Genomic DNA, 9,070 nt, shown 5'->3' with positions numbered 1-9,070 from the left:
GGAGACAGGGCTCGCTCGGGCACGGCCGGCAGCTCGGGGCTCTGCACGCGCAGTCGCTCCTGATGCCGCCGCTCGGCCTTGGCCGTCCGCACAGGGGCAATGCCTCCCGGGGGCAGTGGGGATGCCGGGCCGAGCCTGAGGGAGGGGCCGGGGCAGGAGTCAGGCAGGTGGGGGCCAGCTTTGGCAAGGGAAACGCCAGGCTCGGGGCGGGCTGACCCTCACCCTCCTGCTGACACGTCATGGGCCCAGGGTGGCTCGTCCTCCTGCTGGTCCGGGCTCTCCCCGTCCAGGGCGGGCCCCGCCTCCGGAGCTGCCAAGGCCTCCTCCCGCAGCATCTGTGCTCTCTTCTGCTGCAGCTTGCGCGCTGGCGTGGGAAAGACGAGTCAGTTCCGCAGCCTCTGCCCCGCCCCCCCCAACCCCTACCTCCCCCTACTCACCTTCCTCCTCCTGCATCTTTCGCAGGTCATCAGCGCCCACCAGGGAAACCCGCTTGGGTGGGCCCTCGGCCTGGGGCACCCGCACCTCCAGCTCAAAGTACTTCTGCCTCTCACGAAAGGGCAGCTGCTCTGGAGAGGCTGCCGGCCTGGGCAGGCAGGGCTGCGGGGAGGGGAGTAGGTGCTGAGACTTGGCCAGCTCGACTTCAGCGGGGGCCAGCACCGGGGCCCTCGTCAGCCCACATACCTGGACCGAGACATTGTCGGGAGGGTGCTGGGTGGGCACTGCCGCGAAGGTCCGGTAGGCCTGCTTCACATTGGCGGGCAGCTCATCCGGAGATGGCGGGGATAGTGGCTGTGGGGCAGGGTTGTGTGTGTCGTATTATGACCCTGCGCTGCCAGCCCCACCACCAGCTGCCCGCTTCACAAAGGGCACTGAGCCAACCACCCTCCCACTGTGCCCGCTGTCCTGGGTAGACAAAGCTGCCCACCAGGGCAGTGAACTCACAGAATGGGGGCCACCTCTGTCCCTGGGGGCCGGGGAGCCCCTGGGCCAGGCCTGAGCCAGTGGCTGGATCACCCCGGGTTTTGTCTGTAGGGGCAGGGGTGGGTACCAGGGATCAGGAAGGGGGAAGGGAGGAAAAGAAAGACAGAGCCGTGGAGGGTGCACAGATGGGGCCACACCGCGCGCCCCCACAGTGCAGCTGTGTGTGTGTGTATCCCAGCTAGGCCCTAATGAAAGGTTGGCTGGGATGTGCAGGCAGGGAGGGGAGACCAACGCTCCTAAGTGGGCACAGCTCTGCCTGGGGGTGGCAGGCCTCCTCAGAGATGGTCTCAGAAACCCCCTCCCCGACCCCACTGTGGGCACTCAGGCAAGGGAGGGCTGTGCCTGGGAACAGGGAAGACACTGTGGGCCAGAGGATGGCCGGAGAGGCCAGTGTGAGCCAGACTATGGCCCGGGGCAGGTGGGAGGCAACTCCGGGGTCCTACACCCAGCTCCCACTACCCTTCCCGTCTCTGGCACCCATATCTCAGGACATTCACCTGCTGGCCGCTGGGGGAGCAGGGGGCCTCAGCTATCCGAGCTCCAGTGGCCCCTGATGGCACCTGTAGGAGGGGTGGTGGGTGGGCCAGGGCCAGCAGGGCTGGTGGCTAAGGAGGGGATTGGGGCTCCCAGCCACACAAGCGGGTCCTCACCTCCCCAGCCTGCCCCCACCCTAGGGGTCGTCCCAGGGGAGGCTTGGCCAGCCACTCGGCCAGCATGAAGGGGTTCTTGCCAAACGGCCTCCGCCGCCGAGAGTCCACCAGGCTCTCCCCCTCCCCCCTCTGTCCCCCAGGCCTGGGCTGGGCAGCAAGTTCTCTGTCTATGGAAGGTGGCGGGAGGGGCCATCTGGAGCTTCACAGGGAGACAGACAAAAGGACAGACCACAGCAAGACAGGGAGAGAGCTCAAGAGCGGGAAGAAGGACCCAGGGGCAGAGGACGCGGGGAGCCCGGAGCTGGCCTGCTCCCCCACCCCCACCCCCACCCCAGGGTCAGCCCTAGGCTCAAAGATCTTCTCCTGTGGGCCCCTCGGTCAGCAGTCCTCCACATTCCTCTCCTGCCCCCGCCCCCCCCTCCCCTTCCCCAGCTTCACAAGTTCCCGAGTTGTCCTGGGCAGCCCCCTACTGCCCCTCACCTCTCCTCCCACTGGCTCTGGTAGTGGGTGGTAGGCACACCCTGGTGAGCTATCTTTGGTTCTGAACACCCTCCCAGCTGTCCCTGGCCCCTACACGCCCCCCCCCCCCCAATCACAGCTGCTGCAGGCCCAAGGCTTTCCTTGGCTCTGCAGTCTCTACTCAGCCGCCCCCAGGCCTGTGGGGCCCACCCCTCCCTGCAGCCGCTGGCTAGAGCTCAGCAGTGCCTGCCCAGTCCGCCTGCCCACCCAAGGTTGACTTCAGAGGGACCAGCAGGGCTTCCAGAGGCTCGGCGCGTGACCCTGCTGCAGTGGGCCTTCCCTGGGGACCTCCACCCTGCTTGTCCAGCTCACACTCACTCTCAGGGTGAGGTGTGGCCCATGGGCTGATCAGGGACCCAAGGGGGCGATGCCTGGATGGCCAGTGCCTGTCAGGTTACACCCAGACCCCTCTGAGGCAGTCCCTGCACGTTCTTCTGCAGGCTCCGTGACGTGGCAGCCCAGCCACTCCTCCCACCGCAATGCCCTATCCTGCAGTGTCAACAGGGCCCCACACTGACCCTCAGTATGCTGCCACTGCTGGGCACTGCAGCCAGGGCACAGCAGTCCAGCTTCAGCAGCTCTGGGCTTGGACCCTGGTGGGCAGAACAGAGGAGGCTCTTGTGACAGTGTGGAGGGCGGGAGGGACACAGCAGGGGCACCAGCAGAAAGCCAGGATCCGAGGGGGTGGGAAACAAGCATAGGCACCCTGGGCCGCAACCTCCTGGAGGTACACTGGCCAAAAGTACATAAAGGCTCCCGGAGTGCCCGGCCCAGCCGGCCCTCAGCCCTGAGCCATGCGTGCCCACCTGGGAGCCAGGGCCCAACTCCTTGTGGGGATGACCAGCCACTCACCCTGGCTTCGGTGGCCTCTAGCCCCTGAGTCAGGGTCTGACTGGCAAGCTCCGTGTCCTGGGTGCAGAACAAACTTTGGTTGGCCAGGGATTGCCTGCCCCCGGCTCTTGGCCCCCACCCCCAGGCTCCCCAGGAGCTGACCTTGGCCTCGGGGCTCAGCTCCGGGTCCACAGAGGAGACGCTCTCCGGGCTGTTGCGGTGGCCCAGCCCGGCAGCAAAGGGGTTGGCAATGACACCTGGGGACACCTGGGGGGCAGGAGGACAGGCTGGGGCAGGTCCTGCTGCTCCCTGGCCCCACTGGGGCAGCCCTGCAAGTCACCCCTAGCTGTGTCGACCTGTAATGTCAGGTGGCCACGTGCCCAGTTCTCAGACCAGGCCTGCTGGGCTCAGGCGATGACAGACCCATGGGGGGCGGGAGGCTGGCCACCTCACAAGGGGTGCCACATGTGCAGGGCAGCTTTACTCCTGGCCACCTGGAGTAGGCACCAGCAGGGCCTTCCGAACAGCAGTGAGATGGGAGAAAGGGACTGCCCCAGGTGACCCAGCTTCAAAGCAGACAGAAGGTGACAGAGGGGCTCTTGCAGCCAGAGTGGCACAGAGAAGCAGAGGCCACTGGCAACGTGGACCAAGTCTTGCCCCAGGGTCTGCAGACCCGAGTCCGACACCTGGGACTAGCTCTGCGGAGTGAGCTCTCTGTGACACTAGCAGACAGGCCTGGCATCGGGGCGTTCCAGCTCCTCTTCCCTGAGGGAGGAGAGAGACTAGACCTGAGCAGGGACAGCAAAGACCATGACCAAGACAGAGTGCCCTGCCCCAGAGCCAGGGCCCTGAGCTGACAGCTAAACTCCCAAACTACGAGAAAGGACGTCTCTGTTCACGAAAGCCTTCCCCGGGTGACGTTGCAGTAGCGCTCGGAACCCAGACACTGGGAGACTCGGGCCCGCCACCTGTCTCCTTCAGATGATGACAAAACCAGATGAGCCCAGCACCATAAGCCCAAGAGAGGACCCACAGGCCATGCCAAGGGGCCGGAAGCCCGCCCAAATCCCACACTAGTGCAGCCATGGGTACCGTGAGCCCCAGGACAAGCCATGACCCAGTGATTGAGTCCATGTCCCCAGGAGCAGACAGAGCGGCAGGCACACAGAGCCCGCAGCCTGTGCCCCAGCATCTGAGGAGCCACATGTGGACAGGGAGCTACTCCCACCACTGCCTCCCGGGGCAGAGGGAGGGGCTAACCAGAGAGCTTATCAAAAGCAACTTACTGGGCCCCTAGTCCCACAGAGCCGCAGGAACAAACGGGCCTGCTCTAGAAGAGGCTGGTGAGGCCGTGTTGTCAGGAAAGACCAGGGCGGGAGAAGGACAAGCCCCTCTGCCACACCCGGCCGCCACCCAAGACGAATGTCAGCCAGCAGCCAGGGGCTCCGCCGGGGTCCAGCTTGCCTGCTGGAAGTGAGGCTGGCAGCCTCAGAGACCGGCACGCAGATACAGGTGGGGGGCTGGCTCACGAGGTGGTGTTCCCACAACAGGACACACTCGCATCTTGGGAACAAACCCTCAGGGACTGAGCGATGCTACTTTTAAGTCACAGAAATGCCAGGGGATAAGAAGGGTGGGCATTTCAGTCTCGAGAAAGGGAAGGTTTTCCTAGCAGAGCGGCAGTCCCACGAGGAGGGAGGAAGGATGTCGCTCAAGGGAAATGAAAGCCCTTGCCCTGCAGATACTCTCAGGAGCCATGGTGGTGCCGTGGTGATGGCTGGGCTGTGATCAGCAAGGTCAACAGTTCTAAACCACCAGCCGCTCTGGGATTTCTAGTCCTGTAGTTACAGCCTTTGAAAACCACCGAGACAGCTCTCCGTGCCCTACAGCCGCTATGAACACCACTGAGTAAAACAGAAATACCCAAGCGCACTGCTTCTGAGTGGAGGCCGACTCGTAGGACTACAGGCCCGAGCCACTGCCCCACAGTGTCCTCAAGCCTAGTCTGCATGGACACAGACAGCCTTCTTGTTTCCTTTGCATCGTGGACCTCTCTGACCCCTGGAGGGACGAGTGGAGAAGTCCACCTGCCGTGGACACGACTGAGCAGGGGTCCTGGGTAGTATGCCCTCTCTTGGGCGACCCCGCCCCAGCCTGGGTGCAGCGCCCTCCTTACTCGGCAGAGCTAGTGGCCTGATGGGAGGGGCCACTGGGTGCTGCGGTCGCACGGGTCGGAGGGGCAGGAAAGGTGCAGCACCCCTGCGCTGTGGGTGAAGGCATGGACGCGAGGACCGGGAACAGGGAGTCCAGTCGGCCTAGGGAGCCGGGTGGGAAGCCGAGCAGTAGGACGGGGCAAAGCGGAAGGGACGTCCCCGAGGTGGACAGACAGCTCATGGGCCAAGTGATTCGATAGCAAGGGATGACCCTTGTGTGAGCTGAGGGGCACCCGCCCAGGGAGGGCCACCTTGGACCCCACATCAGACAGGGACAAGGGACAGACAGCCCAAGCCCGCCTACTGGCGAAGCATGGGGCACACGTCCCACAGCCCCGCCACGCTGCACCGTGGGGCCAGGCTGCCCTTGTGCTCAGGGTGCACCTTGGGGCCTGGGGCGGGCCTGCCTGGGGAGGCCGGCCAGCCATCGTCTGAGAGCTTGCAACACTGGCCCCCATGAGAGTGGGCACCTGCCTGGCACTTCTCAGGGGGACCACCTGGACAAGGGGCACAATCCCAGGCCTGGCTGTCTCCCTCCGCCTCACCCCTCTGTCTCCCTGGGGGGCAAGGGTGTGTGTGCCCTCATCTCTCATGGCGGGCAGGCCCCACTGACCTCCAGGATGGCAGTGTGTGTGTGTGTGTGTGTGTGTGTGTGTGTGTGTGTGTACACGTGCTCTTATGCACCTCACCCGTGCCAGATGGGTCCCATAATCATCAGGGTGGCTGCGTGTGCATGCAAGCACCCCCCATGCCGGGCAGACCCCACTGACCTCCAGGGCGGCCTCGGCACTTGCATCAAAGCCATCACACACAAGCACGGTCAGGGTATGGCCCACGCCCCGCAGCAGCTGCACGGCCTCTGCGTGCGTCAGGCCCAGCAGGCTCTGCTGGTCCACCTCCAGGAGGCGCTGCCCAACCCGCAGACGCCCGTCTCGGCCGGCTGCACCCGTGGGGCTGACCTGGAGAGAGCAGGAGGGACGTGCTGGCTACCCGCACCCCGCCCCGGACCCACCGGCCCTGGCAGCCTCACCTTGGAGATGAACACCCCCTCGTCCGTGGGGTCGCAGGGGTTCCCTGCGTGGCCCTTGGCGCCCCCTCGGATGCTGATGCCCAGCTTCTCCCCGGGGGCCTTCTGGATGCAGAACTCCTGGGAGGCGTGGCAGGACAGGTCAGCCCCGGCCCCAGCCCCTCTGGCCCGCCCACCCGCAGTCAGGCTGGCACCTACACGCATGCCGGGAGGCGGTGGGTCCCGGCGCACCAGCAGGCACAGCTCCAGGCAGGGCCGCAGCAGGGCGCTGACTGCCTCCTGGTGCGTGGCTTCTCGCACGTCCTGCCCATTCACCGCCAGGATCCGGTCGCCCACGCGCAGGCCGCTGCGTGCAGCCAGGCCACGAGGCAGCACCTGCGAAGGTGGAGGGCTGGTAGGGGCTGGGTGATAGGTAGCATCCTGCAGTCAGCCCCACCCCAGGTGGGCGCTGCCCACTACCTTGGAGATGAACACCCCTGGTTCCTGGATGCCAAACGGGTGGCTGGAGTGGTCGGAGCCGCCCACGATGCTGAGTCCCAGCGGGCCACCGGCTCGGGGCAGCCGGACTTCCTGGGAACACCGGGCAGGTGTTGGAGGCGGTGCAGGGGAGGGTGCTCACCTCAGCCACAAACGCACAGGAGTGCTCCTGGGCACATGACGGCCGGCCGTGGGGAGGGCAGGCTCGTCCAGCTGTCTGGGACAGCCACTCCAGTCACCGCCCACCGGCCCTAGCCCCATGGGGGCAAGTCATGCTGGGAGGGGGCCCTGGGAGAGGTCTGGTGCCCACCCAAGGTCCTGGAACTGGTTGGTGCTGGACACCCAGGGCCTCACCTCCACTGGATAGGGCCCCTCGAGGGCAGCAGCCAGCAGGCTAGGGGCCAGTCTCAGTGGCCCAGGCTCTGGGGTGCTGGCAATGGCCGGGATGGTGGCGGCAGCAGGGGGCGGGGGGGAGTGTGGGGGTGGGCTGGGGGGCGGGAGCCCCTCAGCCTCCCGTTCTAGCAGCAGTGCGATTGTGGGCGAGGCCGTGGTGAGCAGGGACACAGCAAGGTCGTGGCGGGCCTCCGTCACATCCACCCCGTTGATCTGATGAACGGAGCATGGTCAGGGGCCTGGCTCATGGGGGCTGGCCCCGGCCACGTCCCTGCCCTGCCCACTCACTGAGAGGACTCGGTCGCCAACCTGCAGGGTGCCTGCTCGGTGGGCTGCCCCGCCCTCCGCGATCCGGGAGATGAAGATGCCCTGGGGGTGGCGACAGCGTCAGTTAGGCCCACTGTCCCTTCGCCACCAGGGTACCTGCACACACTGCCCTCGACCTCACCGTGTCACCAGCCCCCACACACACCCCTCACCGTGTCGCCAGCCCCCCACACACCCCTCACCGTGTCACCAGCCCCCCCACACACCCCTCACCGTGTCGCCAGCCCCCCCACACACCCCTCACCATGTCACCAGCCCCCCCACACACCCCTCACCATGTCACCAGCCCCCACACACCCCTCACCGTGTCGCCAGCCCCCCCACACACCCCTCACCATGTCACCAGCCCCCCCACACACCCCTCACCATGTCACCAGCCCCCACACACCCCTCACCGTGTCGCCAGCCCGGTACGGCGTGGAGCCTTTCCCACCGGCGATACTGAAGCCCAGCCCCTTTTCGCTGCGCACCAGGCAGGCAGCGTGGCGCTGGCGAGGGGGCCCAGGCTCAGGCAGGGGCAGGCGCAGGCTGCCCCCTCGCCTGTCCCGTGGGCAGTAGTCGTCCTCGGGCCGCAGCGGTGTGACGGTGACGGCATTCTCCGGCTCCACCATGCGCTCCCGCCACACCCGCATCTGCACGGTGGCGCCTGCCCCCCGCAGGGCCTCCACGGCCTCCTGGTGCTCGGCGCTCTGCAGGGCCGCGCCATTCACCTGCGGGTGGGCGGCGGGCGGCGGTGCTCAATGCCCTGGTAGGGCTAGCCAAGGCCTGATGGCTCTGCCCCCAGAGTGGTGTTGCTGGGAGCCCAGGGCCAGGGAAGCAAGAGGACCCATGCACTCACCCTCCTGCGAGCCCCCTGGGCACAGTGGGCTCTGGGGCCCCCAGCTCATGGCCCACCCAGACTTGCAACTGGCCAACTCCCTAAGACAGGGCGCCAGAGCACAGCACCCTTCCTGGGGTGCCAGTGGGGGGCTGGGAGAGCACCTTGCAGGAACCTGCCGAGCAGCGGGGAGAGGCCCAGGGCACAGCCCCGCAGCTCCCAGACCCACCTCCAGCAGCTTGTCCCCAACTCTCACGCCGGCCCGGGCCGCAGGGCCGTCCTCCGACACCCGCGAGATGAAGATGCCCTGCAGGAGCAGGTGAGGTCAGCTGGTCAGCTGCCGTCCAGAGTCTGGCAGCCCTCAGCCCCCATGCCCAGGGGGCCCTGCTCCCCAGCCCTCTTTTCCAGGGTGCAGGCCTGGGTGGTTCTGGTGCTGGGCCTGCTGCCTTAGGTGGCCCCGCAGGTGGCGAGCCCCATGGAAAAGAAGGCTGGCCACACCTCTCCCCATGTGTGGGAGCACCCCATCACCTAGAGCAGTGGGTTGCGGCAGGGCCCCAGGCATCAAGACCCTCACCTCGTCATCCCCCTTGTAGGGGGTGGAGCCCTTGCCTCCCGCGATGCTGACGCCCAAGCCCCCCGTCTGCCGGACGATGGTCAGCGTTAGCTAGGAACAAGCAGATGCACGACGTCCAGGTCTGCCCACATGGGCTCCGAGGAACTGGCCTCGTGGCCGCCAGGCCCCAGAAAAGAGAGGTCCAAGTGCCCCGCCAGGCCCGGGGCGCTGGGCAGGAGAGTTCCTCTTCCTGAGCCTCAGGAACGGAGGTCGGTGCACCCG

At 66.4% G+C, this 9,070-nt stretch overlaps 1 protein-coding gene across 1 annotated transcript in view; it reads right to left on the bottom strand.

Moving 5' to 3' along the window:
* SCRIB (scribble planar cell polarity protein) overlaps positions 1-9,070 on the bottom strand; it is a 17,687-nt gene that overhangs the window by 1,574 nt on the left and 7,043 nt on the right. The window contains exons 17-33 of the mRNA XM_045286809.1: positions 8,810-8,899; positions 8,465-8,542; positions 7,814-8,128; positions 7,380-7,460; positions 7,053-7,304; positions 6,681-6,791; positions 6,420-6,596; positions 6,225-6,341; positions 5,965-6,153; positions 3,144-3,248; positions 3,003-3,059; positions 2,669-2,743; positions 1,479-1,541; positions 682-789; positions 438-597; positions 223-364; positions 12-135 (exon numbers count right to left, since the gene is read on the bottom strand). Coding sequence (XP_045142744.1) covers positions 12-135; positions 223-364; positions 438-597; positions 682-789; positions 1,479-1,541; positions 2,669-2,743; positions 3,003-3,059; positions 3,144-3,248; positions 5,965-6,153; positions 6,225-6,341; positions 6,420-6,596; positions 6,681-6,791; positions 7,053-7,304; positions 7,380-7,460; positions 7,814-8,128; positions 8,465-8,542; positions 8,810-8,899 — 2,244 coding nt within the window. The remainder of the gene's footprint in view (positions 1-11; positions 136-222; positions 365-437; positions 598-681; positions 790-1,478; positions 1,542-2,668; positions 2,744-3,002; positions 3,060-3,143; positions 3,249-5,964; positions 6,154-6,224; positions 6,342-6,419; positions 6,597-6,680; positions 6,792-7,052; positions 7,305-7,379; positions 7,461-7,813; positions 8,129-8,464; positions 8,543-8,809; positions 8,900-9,070) is intronic.

The sequence above is a fragment of the Echinops telfairi genome, unplaced genomic scaffold (assembly GCF_000313985.2).
Source record: "Echinops telfairi isolate 266 unplaced genomic scaffold, ASM31398v2 ScPeMD7_1;HRSCAF=3_0, whole genome shotgun sequence".
Lineage (NCBI taxonomy): Eukaryota > Metazoa > Chordata > Mammalia > Afrosoricida > Tenrecidae > Echinops > Echinops telfairi.
The sequence above is the reverse complement of the archived record's forward strand: the minus strand, read 5'-3'. Positions and strand labels throughout refer to the sequence as shown.